Source organism: Homarus americanus, unplaced genomic scaffold (genome assembly GCF_018991925.1).
Source record: "Homarus americanus isolate GMGI-L3 unplaced genomic scaffold, GMGI_Hamer_2.0 scaffold25483, whole genome shotgun sequence".
Classification (NCBI taxonomy): Eukaryota; Metazoa; Arthropoda; class Malacostraca; order Decapoda; family Nephropidae; genus Homarus; species Homarus americanus.
This window is the reverse complement of record NW_024726235.1, coordinates 4,656,490-4,679,024: the sequence shown is the minus strand read 5'-3', so window position 1 is coordinate 4,679,024 and position 22,535 is coordinate 4,656,490. Positions and strand designations below refer to the sequence as shown.

Sequence of the window (22,535 nt, the reverse complement as noted above, 5' to 3'; positions counted from 1 at the left end):
AAAAAATCAGTTTTATCCATGCTATAAGCTCATGCATGTTACATATCCCTGTATGGACTGCAATATACTGCAATACAAACTATTTATATTTTCCAAAGACCATCAACTATTATGGGGGAAATTATGAGCCATTATATGTTGCTGAAGCAGAACCATAAAGATCATCAAGATAACAAATATGGTCTGACAAGCAACTACAGAGTGAAAAAAAATCTACACAGTAAGACACAAACAAGTCCACATTTTGCTATAAAGATAATTTCTGGCTCAAGTATAAAATGCATATGCAGCAAAATCCTAAATTCAGAAACAGTAATTGAGTACTGTAATTATCTTCACTATATCTGTAAGAGATCTTTGAACTTAAGAATTACGTTAGATACAAAGTTGCCTCAGATGTACCAAGAGATAAAGTGTCTGACCAAAGATAATTTAGCCCATGATAATTCTTGCAACAGAAAAAAATTTTGGAATTACTGTAATTAACAGATGAAGTCAGCTCCATTTCTTTACTCAACACTAATCAGAGGCACATCTACAGTACAGTATGTATTTCCACGTATTGTTCCACCACTACCTCCCCGGATGGCAGAGACGTCCCTCTACCCAATGCACTACTCAATAGGACCAAACAACTCATCATACAGAGGGTACTAAAATGTCTCTGCACAAAAGATAAAGTTATTGTGTTATGTATATATAACCTCAAAAATAAGGAAAGGAAAGGTTAGAGCAGCTGTTATATCTTTGAGAGAGAAAAAGAGATCACAGAACACATTTCAAGGTCATATTCATCAGATCCTACTCTGAATATGGATTAGGGAATATTAAGCATTGAATACAGCCCCCAGGCCATGGAAGCTATAGTGCTGTCTTGTAATGACAACAAAGAACTGGCACAACTTTCCACACAATGTCTGTGTACTGAAAATTTTTAATTTAGGTTGTTTAGATCTAAAGACAATCCTTATCGAAGAGAATCTGAGGTTATGGGTAAGTAGTGTACTGGACCTGTGAGAGGTTTACATCATCTGTGCAATTTCCTGATCTAATTTTCTTCTTATGTTCTGAAGATAGTTCATCCCTTTCTTAATTTGAGGTCTAGCACCTGGCTGTATTTTCATGACTCAATTTCTTACAGGAAGAAATAATAAACTCAAAAGTGTTTTGAATAATGCCAATCAAAAATTTACTGGTGAGCTAACCAAAAGTCTGGGATGCCAGGTGGAGGTGGTGGATGGCCACAGGAGAGGAAAAGGTGGTCTATGGTGGGTGGGAAGGCATGGTGCAGCAAAGCTTGTGCCACTCTTAGGTCTTCGCCCGCTGGGGTGAACTTGAAGCTGAAGTTTATAATACGCAGGTTCTGATGGAAAGAAAAAAAATAGGCTCATCAAAATTCTATCACCTGCACTAGTAATCAACCATATTTGTGTGTGTGTGTGTGGTTTCATCTATGAACAATCTTTATGGTATTCCCTCTATTCCATATCCATCCCATGAACAAGGTTTTATCATTTTAAAACGTGACAAATTATCTTTATGTGGGCAATATATAAACACATGCTGAACAATATGAGTACCATGCCAGAGAAGCACAGGAAGGATCTTTAGCACGAAATCCCATTTTATACATAGAGAAGAAATGAGTGGCTAGTGACAGCTACCACCACTTAACATCCCTGGCAAACTTTGCAGGTTCTGGTTACTGGTAAGAAACAACACCTGTGTGGATAATGCCACTTACAACAGCATATTATTATAATAATAATAATAATAATAATAATAATAATAATAATAATAATAATAATAATAATAATGATAATAATAAAAACAGCAACTATAAATCAAAGTTTTACAGCCATTTTCCATGCTTCCAAGCCACGGAAGCTTGATGGCAGCTCTTCAGGTTGTACGATCTTTTGCAACCTCTTTAGTCAAACGCTTATCCTGAGATCATTTCTCACAACCTTTCTCTGTGTCAACCTCTAGAGCTCTTGCCTTCCACAGTCAAACTCATCCATCCCCTGACCCTTCCATTCTCTCCACATGCCTCAACTGTTTAAACCTGCCTCTACACAAAACTCACCCAAACTCTCAAAACCCAGCCACCCTCTTCACTCTACACAGAGACCTCCATCTCTCAAGGACATATTGTAGTGAACATTCATCTTGCCATTCTTGTGAAATTGAATCAAAAGAATAAAGGCTGTTCAATCTGTTGATACATTTGTGCACTCTTACTTATATAACAACAACTCCTGATATGGTTACTACAGTAATTATGAACTACAACAGTGTCCCTTCATATATTAACAGGTCACACAGAAATAACAAATACCACTCTCTAAAGTAACACAGTGCACAAGAAAGTCCTCATGTTGGTGAAGTAGAGACCAAATTCTATTCACTACAATTGAACAATGAGGATCTCAGGAATGCTGAACAGATATAGCGTTGTACTAACTTAGGTCACAGGGTAGGACAGTATAATGACAAAACTTTGCACTTAACAACATTTAAAAAAAGAAAAATATACAGTATGTATACATATACTGTATATAATTCATGCAAAATGGTGAGCTTTCACTTCAGTGGCCATTAACTTTTGACTATAAGAAGATATACCAGTAACAGAAAGTGTAAAAGTAACATACAGGTCCAGCAGTAGTACAGTAGAGGGTTCTTGGTAGGCTGAGGTTTGAGACTCCGAAAAGGCTCAAAGCGGTGAGATATATAAGCCTGACTGGGAGTTTGAACTGCTCACTTGGACAATGCAGTGGTACAGAGACAAACTTTCATTTAAACATAGGTTCAAAATCGTGATCAAATGGGTGGATAGCTGCTTTGTTCATGGTATTATCCACATGATGTTTCCTGCCACTAGCAGCACAAGCTCCACCTGACACTTGGTGCTTAATGGTGGTAGATCCCACAGGTCACTCACCTCTTCCCTATGTTCCTATAGTTATTTGAGGGAAATTAATTCATGATATTGGCCAGGACATCATACCATCATGTCCAATTAATCTTCACAGCCAGGGCAGATTTAAAGTCAGCAAATCTAAATGGAAGTGAGTTATATTTTACTTCTTCTTGATTTATTTTATTGCCAAGAAAAAATTTCCCTGCTTTAATGCATTTTTCCCTTTTCTTTAATTAGCTGTTACGTGAATAAGAAGTATCTATTGCTTATTTAACCTCAGTGTGATGGATTACAGTACACTCAGACAATTTGCGGATATTTATTTCGCGGATGACACCCTAGATTGTCTGCGGGTAGTTTAAAGTTGCTGTAATTTTCGCGGCCAGGACAGGGAGCCATTTGTTCTAGAGACAGTAATTTCCTTTACCTGTATGGTATATGTGTGTGTGTGTGTGTGGACAAACACACAAAACACACACAAATAAATAATACAGTACTGTAATGGGAAAATTATTATTTATCTGTATGTGTTTTGTGTGTGTGTCTACACACACACACACATACACACACACACACACACACACACACACACACACACACACACACACACACACACACACACATATATATATACAATACAGGTAAAATAAATAATTGTACTAAGGGCAAACACATTTCTTTGTACACATGTAAAATGTACTCCCCCCCCTCCCCCCCGGACGGCAAATGTTATTCGCAGATTTGGCTATTTTTGCCATTTTGAAAACCTAACCGCTGCGAATTTTAAGGGCATGCTGTATTAATGAATAGTACATATAATGTACATTCTTCAGGAAAAATACTGTAATTTCAGCAATTACAAACACTTTACCTTTGACACAACACAAAATATTGTTAAAGACCTAAAATGCTAGATAAGGCACCGAGTTGTACTTTGTAGCCTTTAAGCAATTTTTCACCTTCAGACCAAAGGTAAACATGCAGACATTGAAAAGCTTCATCACCAAACATGTAAACATAAAATATTGAAACAAATGCAAACTCCAATTAATATACGAGACCAAGTTAAAAAAAGATATTCAGGATGCCATCACAAACATTTATATGGAGAATGTAAATGTAAGAACAAATATGCACACAGAAGACAGAAATACAAGTAAACACTAAAGAAAATATGCAAAAAGGGCAACACAATTATCTGTGAAGTAGTTTGACAACATATGACAGAGTAACAAGTGCTTATGCAGTACACTATGAAGATGGGAATCACTGGTTGGAAGAGTCAAGCCTCCCACACTACATGCTTCATTGGATGGCTAATTTTGACAATTCTATAACCATAAACTTACAAAAAGATAAAAACACAGAGCTTAAAAGAGAAGAGGAATGAAAAATGACAATATCTGCAAGGTTGTGTGGATAAACAGGTGCAGCAGCCTTGGCCCAGCATATGCCTCATTAACCTTGTAACTGAGAATGTATGGGAGACCACAAGTAGGGCTGAGGTGAATGAAGCCACCAAAGAAAGAAACAGAAATAAAATGAATTAAGTCAAATGCAATACTCTTTTTTTTTTAACATACAGTACTGTACAACCATATATCTAACTTTCACATATGGCTCAGCTTTCATTCTTTTCTAAAATGCTGCACATAGTGGTGACTCCCCTATCTTATATTTAACTCTGCACATGACCTTTTTCTTATCAGCATCTGTATTTTTTAGATAATTTCCCAAGAGGCCTTTTCTTTTTATCCATACCAAATCCAAACTAAATTCTCATAACACCTGTACCATTATCATCATTACGTTGCAATATCCTCAATCAGGGTTGCCACAGAAATTTTAAATAGAAGTCACCTGACTACAGGTATTTTTGTAGACAAAATAAGTTTGAGCTGAAGTTTTGTATGACTCTGAGGCCATAAATGGTGGTCACACACTGGGGGATGTATTCACCCACATTCTTGGACTAATCATCAGGTGTTCTGGTCTTGGCAATGGGAAGATTTTCAATTTTCAACAGACGTTACCCCCAATGGAGCACTACCAACCATCAGTAACATACGATTCATCAACCAATTGTATCATCGAATGTGACTACTCCCTTGCAACAAAGCAAATGACCAAAACTGAACCATTCAGGCCAGCCCAATGTTATAACAGTAATAATGTAAGGCCTCCTCCTCCTCACCTTATAGCCTCCACTCACCACCAACCAACTGATTTTGTCCATCAGTTTATTGCATGAACTCAACAAACAATATTTAACAATAATTAAACACAAGAAACAGAATTAATATGTATATATGGAAAGCAAAATAAATTCACAAGTGAGCACTGTAGCCCATGACAAAAAATTCCCAGGAAAATTCATTTATAAAGAAGCAAATTTCATCTTTAAATGCACTCAATGCAGCACAGTACTGTACTGTACTTTAACTGGCAAAGAAGCTACTGTGTATACTGTAGGTATGACAGGCTGTGAGAATTGAATGAGATGTAGCTGTGTTAACAGTTCTTCAACTAATCTTCAAGTTTTAAATTTTTTTAACTACAGTAAGTCCTCGCTTAACGTCGTCCCGCTTAACGTTGTTTCGGTACTATATCGCTAAACTTCAGAGACCAAAAATTCGTTTAACGTCCCGGTGATCCGATACTACGTTGTTTTGCGTCGTCACAGACTACTTTCTATGGCGCATCACCCGCTCTTGTCTGGCTGCGCTACGCTCTTTCTGCTCGGCGCGCTGCCCTCACTCGTGGAACATCGCACCGTTGCTTGGCCAGTCTCTGTCATGACTTCACATCATTCGTGTGTGCTTTAGTGCTTTTGCTCTAAAACTGTACTCTACCCATTCAAAATGGCTTCCAAGCGCCTATCAAGTACTACTGATGCTAGTGTAGTGAAAAGGCAACGTAAGACCATTACCCTTGCTACGAAAATGGATGTATTAACCCGATTTGAAAAAGGGGAATGTGCTGTGGACATAGCCGCTGTGCTAGGTCTAACCCCCACAATGGTGTGTACTATCCGGACCAACGCTGACAAGATTAAAGTTAGTACTGGAAGTGGTTCTTCTCTGAGTGCTACTAAGACGACTCATACCACCTCCACCCATCGGTGAGTACCAATACAAAGTTAGGACTGTAGTTCTATATACTATTTTCTATAGAATAGGCAATGATTTTCTGTATATGTAACTTTTTTCATGGGGCAAAGGGAGGATGGGGAACGTAACTCCCGTATTTTATCTATTTCCTAAGGGGAAAATTGATCAGCTTAACGTTGTTTCGCATAACGTCGCATTTTCAGGAACGTAACCCCGACATTAAGCGAGGGCGCCCTGTATCTTCCAAAACACCTTTACTTTATAAGGACCTTTTATGTGATTCATTGGACTCCACAAGTACCTGGTATACACATTTTTCTTTTTGTGCCATGTCATCAGATTCCCTACCTAACTTTTCAAATGCATTTTCCCACTTAAGCTTCATTTTCTTCTCTGCATCTGTGTTTTGTCTAGATTTGTCAGTTTCAACACTATCTTTCTTGCTCATACATATTTTCTAAAGTAAGTTTCATATATAAACCTACAGTAGCCCTACTGCAGAAGCTTAACACTTCTTTAGTAATTATCACTTTTGACATGTCACCTTTCTTTTCTTCAACAAAAATGTTTGACACCCCATCACAGAGAATTCTTTGTGCATTTACAATATTCAGTACTCCAATATGTGAGTTTTAACTATTGTATGTCCTTTTTGATGTTAAAACCCAGTTCATCTGATGCCTGGCCATGTGATAGGTAAAAATCATCTTAAAGACTCCCACTGTTTACAATATTAAGTTTTCTCACCAATAATATCAGCAAAAAGAAGATCCAGCCATTTTCATGTGATATGCAGAACAAATTCTGAACACCATTTTGAAAACAAAAGTTTTTACAAAATTCCCTGACTTGCCATGAAATTACCTGCCTTTCCCTGACCTGTGGCAACCCTGTCAATTTTCACCTACTCCCACCATTCTGGAGGAGTATCTTTCACAGTACAGTATACAAGAAGAAAAAAATGCCTTCAAGTATAAACCAACAAATCAGTTCCAACATTAATAATAACAACAACATAAACATTTGGCCTTAAGAAAGCTTCTAGTAGAATTCCAGATCATATATACTGTACACTGTTGAAACTCTCCAAAACACCTAAATTTTTGCGCATGTTTAAGTTCAAAGGTTCAAAGTTAGCATAACACTGCTTTTTTGAGCCATTGCAGACACACTACAGATATCCTCTTTACAAACACACACACAGTTTCTGAAAACAGAATCATGCTAACTCTGAATTCCTGATGTGACTCCAAAAGACAATTTTACTTCAGTTTTTCCTGCCTAATTTCTATTTTTTGTATTTCCTTGTTAATTTTCAAACATGATTACAAATACATTAAAAAACAGTCACAAAAGTGATCATTACCTTAAGCACTAGTTGTAACCCTGAGAGTCTTGAAGGCAGGGGAGCATTGTGATAAAGGCGCTTCTTTTTTGTGGATCCTTCAAAAAACTGATTGACAGAGTCAACTTCTGAGAGACAAACATCATGTACTCCAAGGAAATGGTTCTGAAGGCTCCTGTCATGCAACTCAGACTCCTGAAAAATAGAAGAGCTTAGTTGTAAAATCAGCAGTTTATTGAAAGTAGAGCTAAATAATCTGGTATGGCAACAGAATGTGGATATTATCAGTCAAAATGATTTGCTGTGTACTGTACAGTACAGCATGCCCTTCAAATTCGCAGGGGTTAAGTTTTCAAAATGGCTGCGAATTGCCAAATCTGCAAAAAAACATTTGCTGACCGAGGGGGGGTGGGGGGTTACATTTTTACATGTGTACAAAGAAATGTATACTGTATTTCCCTTATGTGTTTGCCCTGAGGACAATTATTTCTTTTACATGTCTGTGTGTGTGTGTAGATACACACACACAAAACACATACAAATAAATAATAATGGGAAAATCCCCTCACAAATAATCAGAAACAATTGTATTAAAAATGTTGAGTCTACCCTCAGGTCCACTCCGTGCTTTATTAATAACAAAGCACAGAGTGGACTTGAAGGTAGACTCAACATTTTTAATACATTTGTTTCTGATTATTTGTGAGGGGATTTTCCCATTATTATCTATTTGTATGTGTTTTGTGTGTGTGTCTATACACACACACATATACAATATAGATAAAAAAAATTACTATCTCTAGAACGAATGGCTCCCTGTCCCAGCCGGGAAAATGCCAGCAACTTTAAAACTACCCTTAAACATTCTTGGGCACATCCAGGGTGTCATCCGCAAATAATCGAGGTCCGCGAATTAAAAATTCGCAAATCTGAAGGGCATGCTGTAGTGCATATCAAATGGTCACCAAGATCGTATGATACTGTAGTTAACAATTATAAGAGAAGAAAATGAATGCTGGTACCAGAATTAGCATCTGTAGTAATAATAATCATAATAAGTGGTCCACACTAACTATGGATGGCCCCTTGGTCACAAGGAATTATACAAATTACAGGGAGTCCCTACAGATTTCACCTTCAAAAAGCCCATCAATGGACTTGGTTATAGATAACATAACTAAGCTAGTCAACACACTGCATAAGGGAGATGTGTGTCTGACTCTGACACACCGTGAAGAACTACTGTATACTGTATACAAGTGCCCGATCTTTCAAGCATGAAGTCTGATGACTGCAACAAGCTGTAGCTTAAATTCTTCAAGGTGATCGATTCAGTAACCTGTTCTTTCCCGGAGTTTTTATGTGTGATGTATCGACCATGTATGTAAAGTGTGATGATTGCAGCAAGTTTCAGTAGTGTAGAACCTAACTTGGATATAAAACATAACATGACCTATATTTCCCCTAAAGAAAAACAGTGATCTAGTTTTTAGAGATGACTTGGTAGTACTGTATCATAGATCATCACCAATAAGTCTGATGTAGCGTATCTTCTTTCACCACTGAAATATGACGTTATATAATTATAAAATATTCCTATTACTGTATTTATTGCCAACAATGACATGTAAGATTCATGGGGTACAGTACACCACAGCTCTTCTCCATTATGTGTACAACTAAGAGGTATACAGTAGTGTAGAAGAGAAAGATGAGAACAAGGAAGAAGAAAACAAATAATCTTTTACAAAAGTTAATATTTTATCCATGTTTTTGGTATATGAAGAAAATAATATCATAATTAACAAACAAAGTATTTTAATCAATGACTCCATAAGTACAGTACAGTAAATAGAACAGGTGACATCATACCTTACTGTCAACTGGCAGAGAAGTAACAAAAGAAACCTTAAAGTTGGTTATGAACAAGGTCCCAGAGATCCCTGTCTTGTTGGTCTTCAAAGGTGCAAACTTCAAATACATTGTTAGCTTCTGCTATCACAAATCTCCTGCCCAAGAAGAAACAGTAATGCTGCAGCCATAATCAAAACTATTTCCTTAATGATAAAAAAAAGAAAAAGGAATAATACTGCCTCTAACACAGAACATTGAATCTTATGTGTGAAATTGAGTCCTTATTCTTCACTATGAAGACAAATTTCATCCTAATGCCATTCACTCAATCATCAATCAATCCTTCACTTTCTCCTTGCTTCCCTTAACTTTCCCTCGCTTCCTTATCCCCTTCTTATCAATCTTTATCTTTAGTCTGTACTTTCTACTTCTTATTTCGATGGTCAGTACAGTACAATCAATACACTCCAGTCCATCATCCACCCTCTACTCTCAGTACTGTACTGTACATACACCAACAAAACCCAATCACAACACACTACATTCTGTATCATGCCATTCCTACACTGTGCAAGTTCAGTGTAGTTGAAGTGAGAGAAACCTGCATGAAATAGACAGCTGGCGATTACTCGGTATTATTTCCGTACGTCTGCCATGAAACTAACTTATACTGTGGTATACTATGCACGTATGAAGCCTCATACAATAATCAACTAAAAATTTGGTCATTTTTAAAATTTAGTATCACCATGTGTCTTAGGGCCAATAAGTTTTTCCCAGGAGGAACACAGTATTTTCATTTAATGCACCATATACTGTATGTCTGTAATGGTTTGTCTATGGTTAAATACTGCAGGTTTTAACACATAAATTTTGATGCATAAACTTTTTCATATACCTGTAAAGCCCATATATATATATATATATATATATATATATATATATATATATATATATATATATATATATATATATATATATATATATATATATATATATATATATATATATATATATATACACTATATATATATATATATATATATATATATATATATATATATATATATATATATATATAATATATATATATATATATATATATATATATATATATATATATATATATATATATATATATATATATATATATAAGGCTATGCAGGCAAGGTAGTATATTTACGCGTCAATATATATATACCTCGAAAGTGAAACCGAAAACTTGTGAAACCCGTAAAGTTATGGGATTAATTCCACAAGACTGGCCCGAATTTCAAAACCTAATTTCTTTCTCACACAATACCTATGTTGTAGTAAAAATAAATATCTTAATTTTATGATGGTATGTTCACACAATTAATATTTGGTGAGGAAATAGTCGTCAGGTGGTTGTCCATTCAAACATGGACTCAACTCCTCCCTTCCCACTGGCTCCTGTCTGAGAAATGTTTATGAAAACTTTTAACGATATAATAAATAATACCTCAGACTATAGTTAGATAATATAATTGAGTATTTCTGGTTCCTTGCAGGTCAGGAATATTTGAATGTAAGCTTTATATATTTGCACAAAAGATAAAAATATTTGTTGTGTAAACCAAATTATTACATTAGATCTAAAAGTTGTACAGTGGTCCTCGGTTAATCTAGCCTCGTTGACGGGATTTCAAGTTAGCCCAAGCTGCTCTTATAAGATTCTTAAATGTTTTTGTTACAACCCTCGGTTAACGAGTTTTTCTGAATAACCTCAACATGTTTTCGCCAGCACTGGCGGTCAACCAGCTGTAGTATTAGTCCGTAAATATAAATCGGCTCTAGGGCTTAAATTCACTATTTTAGTAATATCAAGAAGTTTATACTATTCAATAATTTTAAAAGTTTAATATTCAATTTTTAGCATTTTAACAATTATTGAACATATTTGAAGGTAAAGAAACTAGTTTCTGGGTGCCATCCAGCCTGTTAACACACCAGACAGGCGTTAGTCTCTGTTTTCAGTGGAGTAACATTTTGCTTGAGACTCTCTCTTCACTAAATGCTTTTTTTCTGTGTTTCCAAGCAAATTATTGGTCATTTGAAATTTATTTTACATATTGACAATATATAATGTGCAGTGTTGATTTAAAGAAAATAATCTTGAAAACAGAGAACTAAAATTTTATGGGTGAAATGGTGCCATGGGGTGACTTCTCTTCCACCCCAAAGCCTTCTCTTCTCCTTCTCCTTCCCCCCATTCTAATTCCATCATCATCATCATCATCATCATCCAGGAGCCTTCTACATACACACCTCAAAGTAAGTGTACTTTTCTACCTTTTTGTTGAATTTAGGCAATTTTCGGTGAGCTGGAACCAATGCCAAAAACCCATTGAAACAATGGTTTGGATTAACGAGCAACCTGCTGGAACGAACAGTTAACGAGGACCACTGCATGTCTAATGCAAAAATCCAAGTGATGTTTATATTCAAAATGATCATCATAGTGTAAGAATACCAAAATGTAAAATTATATTCTGCCGAGATATTATGAGTTTTATGAGCTAAAAAATATATATTCAGTTAATAATAAAAAAAATTATATTCTTCACACTATCATCAATCAAAATATCCCATCAAGCAGCTGGGTCAGTCGGTCCCAACCCTCCACCCCCACCTCATCACCCCCTCCCTACCAGAAAAAATGTTTGGGAGAAAATAGTATATTAACATTTTTAATAATAAATAATAACTCAGACTAAAGTTAAGATAATATAATTGACATTTCTGGATTCCTTGCAGGTCAGGGAATATTTTGAATGGAAACTTCATACTGTATATTTTGCAAACGATAAAATATTTGCTTTGTGTAAACCAAATTATTACATTAGATCTAAAATTTGTATGTCTAATGCAAAATCCATGATGTTTATATTGAAAATGATCATCATATTGTAAGAATTCCAGCAATGTAAATTATATTCTGGCCGGGTAATTTGAATGAATTTTATGAGCTAAATAAAAAATTATACTTCACCCAAGTATATGAGTAGATGCACCGCGGAAAGTGAAAGTCCGGTTCTGGCGAGGTACCACGTAAATGATTGCGTAAATGAGAGATCGCACGGAAAGTGAAACCGCGTAAAGCGGGTAATACAGTACTGTATATATATATATATATATATATATATATATATATATATATATATATATATATATATATATATATATATATATATATATATATATATATATATATATATATATATATATATATATATATATATATATATATATGTATACTATATATTTTCTCTCAAAAGAAGAGGGAACCCCCCTCTTTTACCATAGGAATGTGCCCTCAATTTTTCTGGCTTCATTTATGTCAAGTTTTTCTAGGAATGCAACCCCCAGCATAAACCTGAATAATAAGTATTATATTATATAACTCATAAGTACTGTACAGCATAGCGGCCAGGTGTAAGAGTGAGGTATCACCGACAGGTTCTTTCCACCTTCTGTCTGAGGAGTTTCCCCAGCAGGTAAAAGCAAAATGTTCACCAAAAAACCTTGTTGTGTTTAGACTATTTGACCCTAAAACATGATTAAGGTGGTGTTGTAACAATGCAGTACAGTATAACTAACTTAATATCAGCTGGGAATAATTCAAGTCATAGTGTGAAAACAAATTGTTGCTTAAAGCAACTGTAGAAGTACAGTACAGTATATGTTTACAGGTGCAGTTTTGTGAACTCTACATTAAAAAAAAAACAAATAAAAAAATAAGGCTTATAATTGACCTTATTTCTTATGGGAAAATTTGTTTCATAGTTTGACACACCACAAAGATATTCAGGATATGACCCTTATGATGAGGACTACTGTACCAGTACAGTATAACGTACCACATGTTTTGATTTAGTTATCTGGAATATGTAGTACTAAGTACTGTACTGCACTCAGTAATAACAATTTGCTAAAACAAAAGTAATAATTTTTTTGTAAAGTTAATTGTACAGTACAGTACAGTATATTGAAAATCATTAATTAATATATTGTATCTCTTGAAATACCAGGACAGTGGCGAGAATTTCTTCAGTACTGTACAGTATCAGACAACTCCAAAAACAAACATAATCTCCAAAGACAATACACAGTACAGTATCCAGCTGTCCAGCACTGCACACCTGGGTACTGTACAGTACTGTACTGGCAAACACTGCTTGGTAATACATACAGTACATTACAGTACTGTAGTGTTTTTCTAACAAAGGCTTTAAAGTAAAACTAAGAGGTACATAATTTTACAGTTTTATTGACTATGTACATACGTACAGTATATTATAATTTGTGGCTTTTTAATTATGGTACTGTACAATAACGATAAATAAATAAATAAATAAAATAGTAAATGCATGTTATTGAAAACAATAGAAAACAAAGACAGAAAATGGTAAGATATACAAGTGGAACAACCGAGTAGACAACTGACAAATATTATATAACTGGCACAGGATACAGGTACGGTAGTTCAATGCACATGCGTGGTGAGCAGACTATATAGTACAGGGTGTATAATGATAGTTACCATGATGGCCTTTTTTCTGACTAACCTAACCTAACCATTAGCAACATAGTCTGTCAATACAGCTGCCATATCTATATATAAAGTGTGAATTTTGGTGTACGGCTGCCATACCTGTATCCACTACATATATACAGGTACATACAGTAAAACAAAGGAAACGATCATAACACTCAAGTACCTATGGAGACATAACAGTACAGTTCTGTATAATCTTTAATTAACCATTTTAATGTATCATATTTGCTACTCAAAGTCCACTTAAAAATTTGAAGTGGAAAAAAATATATTTATCACAGTGATAATAAATAAAAATTATTCTCAAGCCATGAATTAGTTGTATGATCACATCTGCATACAAACATTCCTATCATGATTCATAAGTATAGTATGGTTACCAATGAGACCCATTTAATCTCAGCCAAGTAAAATTTATAGCATATCTCAATACAGACATAGGAAAAAAAATTACCTTATGTGGTGTACAGTGCTCAAGACAAGTTACCTGCCAAGCTAGTTATCAGTCTTCACAGGCTGCTTCATATTTATCATTACAGCACTAATTTAATTTTTTTACTCAGCTTCTCCAACACTCATATTCATTGCACCCAAAAGTGTTAATGCATCTGGTAAATACAGTAACGGGTCACCACACATTTCAATACTGTACCAAGTTTACAGTAAAAAATACAGGAGTAAAGTGGTACAGCAGTAAAGCTTGCATCTCTCACCAATATGTTAAAGCTTTGAGTCCTACTTGGCCTGGACACATGTGAGATGAGTGTTATCCAGTGTGACCCTCACTACCAAACATCATATGTTACTCAGACTCCAGTTTCCTCGTGTACTAAACTGGATAGACCAGTCACCCCAACGGCTAGTAAGCTAATAAGTGGTTGGGGAAAAATCTAACTAAATATATATTTTCCCATTAATGTACCACACATTAAATATTTACACATAATATACCTCACTCAACATTCTCTTGAAATATACAACACACACAGAAACAGTGAGTGCTGTACAACAAGTATAAAGTATGAGGACAACTTTTATAAGGAATAATTAATCATGATTTTTACACTTCATATCCACTTTTAAAGGATAATCAATTCTCTGTTCGTGCCAATTTACTGAATATTAACCTCACCATCTTGATCCTTAATACTATCCTATATAATCACAAGCTATTTATAATGCAATACATTAGTTTCCAGGCCCTTAATATACAATGTAATACAGACTAAATGATACAATACTACAATATTGTTCTGTGATAATTCAGGTGATGTTAATTGCTAACCCCTTCACTAAGAAGATGCCACTTTTAATATTTTAAAATGCTAACACCAGATGATTTTATTCTACTCAGAGATGACCCTGTACACAAGGGGTTAAAATGACAACTAGATCACTGAAAATTCAGTATTTTCATGTCACATAAGCATATATTCTCAAAAGCACCTAGTCAGGTAAGTTATGAAGATCTTCAGCAGATATATGAACAACTATCTCACGAATTTCATGGACAGAAAGTATGTCAGGGGTTGTCAATGACTCAAAAGCATCATAGGACATGGCTTCATTAGCATAACGCCTGTATACCATACCAAGGTACCAGAAAAACAATATAAAGCAGAGAACACTCAGCACCGCACCAAAATTTGAATGGCAAGTTTGATCAGTAACCTCCTTGTTTTGCACTCCTTTTATTCCACAAACACCAGACGATCCTTCATTGCAAAGTAGATATGATCGCCTTAGCTCTTCATTGCCAGTAGCTTGGGCATCGAAACTTCCTCGAGCTTCCATACAAGGCATTGTGTCTGTGTCCGCAATGTACGGAAGTGAAGTATGGTGCAATATTCCTAATGCAGCAGAATTGCGGCGCATAGTCACAGAAGACTGAGAAGACTGAATGTTATAGACACCTTGCGATGAATCACATCTAAAACTAGATGCAGTTGCTGGTAAAGAAATCCTCCGCATTTTGTTATTGTTGACAGCCTTCGAAGCTTCAAAGAATCCCTGTGATCTTTGACAGTCATCAAGAGGATACAGGCATGATGAATGGTAGGTGGAAGACTCACTCCTTTGAGATGGACTCGGAGAATATGTAACACAGAGATTAGGGTTCAGTCGGGACTTACTCCCTCCATAACTACTGATAACTAACTTTGGGGAAGGAATATTAGCCAAGGAATTCACTGATGTGTGATAGTTTGCATCATCATCGCTGTTAATCTCTTTCTCGTGGGTTCCATGAATTGCAGCAACGTCCAAAATTATTCCCTGCTGAACTGAGCTTCTCCGTTTCTTTTTGATAGTTTTCTTACTACTGCAACTAGAGGGGTTCTTGCCCAAATCAGTTGTGGAAAGGCGATATAACTGAGAAAGATCTGTCTCTAAGTACTTCTCCTCTGTGGTAGGTAAGGAATTCCGTCCATTCATAGGTGACCTGGAGGCCTCAGAGGCACATGCTGGTGATAAAGATCTTCTCCTTTGTTTGCGAGAAGAGTGTTTCACAGGGGCTCTTATGTGAGACCCATTAAGCTGCTTAAAAATTTTCTTACTGACTTGTTTTGGGACTCTCTCATTAATGGACTCAACAGATGTCATGTCTGATCTATCTGTTGGATGTAAGGATCCTTGTTTGAAATGGCTGTCTTCCTTAGCTGACTGTATACAAGCACTGCTACATGATTCATTATAAGAGTTTCCCCAATCAGAAGTCAGAGCGACATCTTCACAAGATTTATACATTGTGCTTTCTGATCTGCACCTAATCATGTCTCTGACTGAGGGATCAGCTAATCCTTTGGTGAATAATGTTTTGTTGAAGACATCATTTTTTTCACTTCTCTGAAGCGAGTCCACCTGGTTCTCACATACTTGACGCACATCACACTCATTAAAAGTTTTATGTTTCTGAGGAGGACTTCCCAGAATAAAACTTGGTGTACCAGTTTCAGTATTGGTAACACGATTCACAACCATCTTAGCCATCTCCTCACTATGTTACAAGAAATACCACAATAATTAACGCTTAGTACAGTATTTCGTATATATTATTTCAAAGCAATCCTTCACGTTAAAAACAAAACAAAAACAAACAGACAAAAAAACAAAAACAAGTTGCATTTTACCACTGGAGTGAGTGAAAACGCCTGTATTCTATAACCATAAACACTACAAACATTATGACCGTGGCAGCCATGGCCGTCATAGTGTAAAGACAGTACATCCTCGTGGCTGTGGACTAACTTTCCACTTGGACATTGTTACAGAGATGTCATTAGTCTTCTAGCGTGCAATAAAGCCTTTCTATCCAAGGACTTCAAGAGAGCACCAGACTATCAGTCTGGCAGCAGCAGCAGAACCACTGTGAGTGAGAGAGACACCAGAGCTTCACAGGAAGCCCTACAATCATCCCCCCCAACAGGTCTGTAGGCCACCATGCTAATAATAGCCTCCTATGGCACCTGTACACACATACACATTCCTCACTTACATAAATTCATCAAATTTCAATATAGAACAAAATAAGTAACAGCAGAAACAAGGCAAAGAACATCACAAAACTGTTACTCTTTGGAGGGTCAGCCAGTTATGATCCTTTTGAAATATATGTTGTAAAGATCTACGGCATATTTCTCTTTCCTCCCACCTTCTGCTTGATCTTCACCTCTCCTTCCTATCAACCACCTCTGAATTATACACTTGTCTAACTAATCTTTTGCTTCCCCTTCTCTCAATATGTCTGTCTGGTGTGTCTTTCACTTCAACTTCTCCCTATTTTCTATGCATTCTATTCTGTATACCAGTACTTCATATATTGCTCTCAAACACATTTTAATATTTTCAAACAAGCTTCTTTCTCTTACATCCCAAGTCTACTCTTCACACATGTATTGTATCCCTGATTCCTGTTTAATTACCTTTGCCTCTACTGACATGGTTCCCCTTCTCCATACATCTATGACTTTCCCTCCACTACTCTGTGGCTCAATGTTGGCAAACTTTGTTTCACTCCTAAACACGAAACAAGAGAAGGTTGGAACACAAACTATTTCTGGGTCCAACCATGGCAATGACAAGAATCCATGTGAGTCACTATCCACCCTGTCTGGCTGTAAGTCCAATATTTTATCTTGTATAAAGGCACCACTTTGACACTACTTCATAAATTCAAAAGTATAAAACAAGCACATTATTATTACAGTACTGTATTATTACTACTACAGTACTTACTGGACTGTATTATTAATTATCATTATATAGAAGCCCTGCATGAAAAATTCAAGAAAACATATATGGTTGAAGCAACACTAAAAAAGTATTCAAAGAAACGACAGAAAAAAAAGATTATATAACAAGAAAGTCCCGTAGAAACAAATATTGTAATAATGTACTGTACAGTATTATCTTTTACATGTATTTCCATTTTAAGTAGGTACAGCATTGCCTTTGTAAAGTACTGTACAGTATTGTAATAAAAATTGAAACTTAAGTCCAAACTGATTAATAATAATAATAATACAGTACAGGGTATTAAAAATAATAATAGAGTACAGTAATCTTCCCGTTAGGCGGAATCCCCGCTCCCCAGAACTCTCCAATAGTTGCAATTGATTTCGAGCTGGAAAAGAAAATGTGGGAAAACTCTCTCCATTTTGGGCATGGGAACGTGTTTCTGAGGATAAAAATCAGGCGGATTTTCCAGAAATATTTCAAGAAAATCTCTTCCTTTTGGGTATGGGAAAAAATTTCTATAGTTCCAAGAAATTGCATCAGGCTCGTGACATGTACCCAAGTGCTGGGCGCGTGGGGGGCTAGTTGCTTGGGTAACTTAGGCCATAGGCTCGCACGGTTAGTTCATACTCTACTGCCATTGTACTACAAGATTAATCCCTCGCTTGCTGCTGTTTTTGCGTACACTTTGTGTTGTGTAGTACTATACATCACTGTACCAGGACACAATCAGCCAAGAATAGTGTTAAAGCAGTGTTATGACGTACAAAGTAATTACAGTTACATACACTGTACAGGGGGGATACGGTTCATTCAGCAGAGCACTTGGATAGCGTATGCTCAAGAAGATAGCATCTGCTGGCGAGTACAGTATATTCTGTACAGTCCAGTAGTAGTATACTGTACATTATTTTGTTTATTTACAATATATTGTACTGTATGTGTACAGTGATGTTTGCATATATAAATACAGCTCAGTGTCTGCCTGTGCAAGATGCGTACTGTAATTTAGACTCTCGGGAAAACTTTTCCCAGTAGAGGGTGGAAAATTCCAGTCTTGGCTGTGACACCAGCTCCATTCACACCTTGCATACCCATATCATATACAGTACTCCTCGACTTACGACATACTCGACTTACGACAACCTGGATATACGACCGCTGTGGTCATAAAACGTATTTTTCAAATTACATATTTTTGAGTCCTGACATTAGTGATTGCGCTGTGTATTGACAAAATTTTCGTTTGTAATTCCCTTTAAAATGGTTGGCAAGCGTAAAAGTGAGAGTTCTCGAGGTGCTGAGAAGAAAAAGAGACACCCATTTTAGAAATTCTATGTACAGGTATTATTTTCGCCTTTTCGACTTACGACCTGGTCGTTGGGACGGAACCCCGTTGTAGGTCAAGGAAAGACTGTACAGTAATTTTTCATACATATAGTACATACTGTACAGTATATATACTGCATACCAGTACTGTATTTATTTAACCAAACTTTTAGATAAACTATTCAGTATTTAAAAAAAAAAAGTGCTTCCAGCTTAATTAGAAGTGATTTTATAGATGTTGGTATAAAAATGTCTTACGTTTTTCATTAAAGAATTCAGTCCTCATTATTATACAGAACAGTATTGTGTTGAAATGTTTTTTTTTTAAGGATCTTTTATGGAAACAATCTTGTAGAGAATTTACTAAGGATCATTATGGTACCAAGTTCATTTCTCTAACACAAACAGAACATATGCTGTGAATAAAACTTTATAATTTTTCGCTAGACAAATATTTTCGCTTGTGACTCAAGCCTAAATGTAATGGGAGAGTATTTGTTCACGTGAAATGCGTAGTTTAGACTCTTAAGTTTTCCCTGCACCTGGAAACATTCCATGGATGTGCGAGTGTTTGTTCGTGTGAGACAGTTAGTTTAAACTCTTGGAATACCTTCCCCAGTACTACCCGGAAAAATTCTGAGGATGTGTGATTTTTTCTGGGGATGAGAAATTTGTCTTATTACCTGGAAATCTCTCATTCAAGGGAAGAGATCTGCACCAAATACTCCGGATAATGGGGATATCACTGGACAGTAAAAAAAAAGTAAAAATAAAAATATTAATAACAATTATCTTATTCAGTACTGTAATAATAATACAGTACTGTACTGTACTGTACTAATACATTAATAAATCATCTGTCACTAACCTGGTAGAAGTTCTGGCTCAATTTCTTCAGGAACATCAATGGGTCTCTGCAACATCAAAAAATCACTAGATCAGAAGCTGTCAGATGAATGTGAATAAAATACTACAACAAATAGGACAAAACAATTTCACTGGTACAATAGCATCAGCATCACATTCTAGTTGGGAGAAGTGAATTTTTTTATTTTTTTATTTTTTTTTACTGGGAATATCACAGGTCAACAACCCACAACGGGGCCTGGGGGGCAAGAAAATAAAAGTAAAAAGAAACAAAATAAAAAATTATAAGAGAAATAGACAATGTTAATCTATGCAACGAAGATGCCGGAAAACCAGCCTTTTGAAGTGAGACAGCTTGCAAGAGGATGGAAACACAGAAGAAGGCACAAAGCATTCCACATTTGGCTGTGTGGGGAAAGGATGCACTATAAAGGTTTATTCCAGTGTGACCGACATCAGTAATATCTCCGTTAGCAGGAACCCCTCAAACCCGGAACACTCTGATAGCCAGAACTCAAAATTTCCGAGGGGCACTTTATCCAGAAAATTCCGAGAAAATTTTCCCGATGCCCGGAAAATTCCGGGGATGAGGGAGTTTTTTCCGGGTTTGAGAGATGAAAATCGGGCGCATTTTCTGGAAATTCCGAGGAAAAAATTCCGGGGATGAGGGATATTTATCCGGGTACAAGAGATGATGTAATGGGCAATTTCTGGAACTTCCGAGAACATTGTTCCGTTACCCGGAAAATTCCGGGGATGGGGGATTTTTTCCGGCTTTGGGAGTCGTCTCGTTACCCAGAAATCACTCATTCCTGGTAATGCTCTGCACCAATTGTTCCAGCTGAAGGAGATAACACTGTACGAATGAATCCCTTATAAACTTGAAGCAACTGCTCAGGAGTGAAGTGGCTACGGCATCTGTACAGCACTCCCAGCTTTCGGGAGGCAGCTTTTGCTATGTTGTGGATTTGGGTTCTTCTTGAGGTAAAACATTCCTTTCTTCTCTAGTGATTTTTCTTTAGGTAATTGTTTAACCCAGATCCCTGTTATAGTGTTACTGATTACATGTTACCGATATAAAATACTTTATAAACTACTGTACAGTATTGTAAATATAAATTGAAATGTACCCTGTAAGTCCAACTGATTAATAATAATAATAATAATACTGTAATAATAATAATAATACAGTATACAGTAATCTCCCCGTTAGCAGCTTTAGGGAGTTTTGTATAGAAGATAACTTATTTTTTACGTCAATGTACACATAAATGGGAAAGAGTTTTGTTTGGGATGGAAAAAAATGTAAAATTAATATACAATAAACCTATTCTTCCCATCCTTCTTACTTTGGTTAATATTGACGACTGACCAGTTGAGGCGTTATTAGTTTTGATGTCTACTTTCTTACTATATTTTCATCAGAGAGTTCTGATATGATAATCATTTCTTGTGCAAATGCTTCATTTGGTAGATAATTAGGCGCCAAAGCGTAAGGCCCATGTCCACAAAAAAATTAAAATTACACTATACCGGGAGGTCCGGGGGGGTGGGAACCCCATTGCAAAAAGGTAGGTAAGGTTAGGTTGGTGAGGTCTTCTAACAATGCTTCTGTTGCTTGTTTTTCTTATCAACTAAGGTTAGGTTAGGTTTAACTTAATAATAACCACTTTTTAACACATTTGCACAAACTACGACTAACTATAAAACACAGTGAAATTGCAACGTTTTTAAAATTGTTTTATATGAAAAATCAGCGACGGTCCAGTGGTCAATTACTACCCTTACTTTTTATGAGGTAAGAAAGCACAACATTTCTTTATGTTGCTGGTTAACATGCACAACCCTCACCCAGTATTACACCTCTGAAGTAATCTATGGTTCTTGTAATTCTCTAATAAATTAAGTAGGTTAGGATAGGTATGGAAAGGTCACTGGGAAGTATTTAACAACAGTTGCAGCACAAACATGGTGTCCTTGGGTTAAGAATATATTTATTTACATAACAAATTACGAAGCTAATAATAAAATTTTTAAATCTTACACATCTTGGGGATTATTCTTGAGGTAAAAAGGAAGTTATTTCCTCAACAAAACTCCCTAAAGCTGCTGGTTAACCTGTGTCAGTGTCCAAGAGTATTATTAAGACTCCCATCAATACCCCTATCACTTATCTAATTATCTTACCCTAAATAAGAAAATTTTATCGTTAAATTCTAATGAAAAAAGATTCCTCTCTAGAATTACAAGAACTGATATGAAACTATGACGAGAAAAGTACATAATTACCTTATT

General features: G+C 35.9%; 1 protein-coding gene across 2 annotated transcripts in view; it reads right to left on the bottom strand.

Annotated features, from left to right (window-relative positions):
* The window catches only part of LOC121865462 (myotubularin-related protein 10-B-like), a 28,694-nt gene extending 19,310 nt beyond the window's left edge, over window positions 1-9,384 (bottom strand). For both annotated transcript variants that reach the window (XM_042364908.1, XM_042364910.1), the window contains exons 1-3: window positions 9,251-9,384; window positions 7,400-7,573; window positions 1,206-1,363 (exon numbers count right to left, since the gene is read on the bottom strand). In XM_042364908.1, coding sequence (XP_042220842.1) covers window positions 1,206-1,363; window positions 7,400-7,573; window positions 9,251-9,361 — 443 coding nt within the window. In that variant the 5' untranslated portion in view covers window positions 9,362-9,384. The remainder of the gene's footprint in view (window positions 1-1,205; window positions 1,364-7,399; window positions 7,574-9,250) is intronic.
* Between the last annotated feature and the right edge of the window lie 13,151 nt (window positions 9,385-22,535).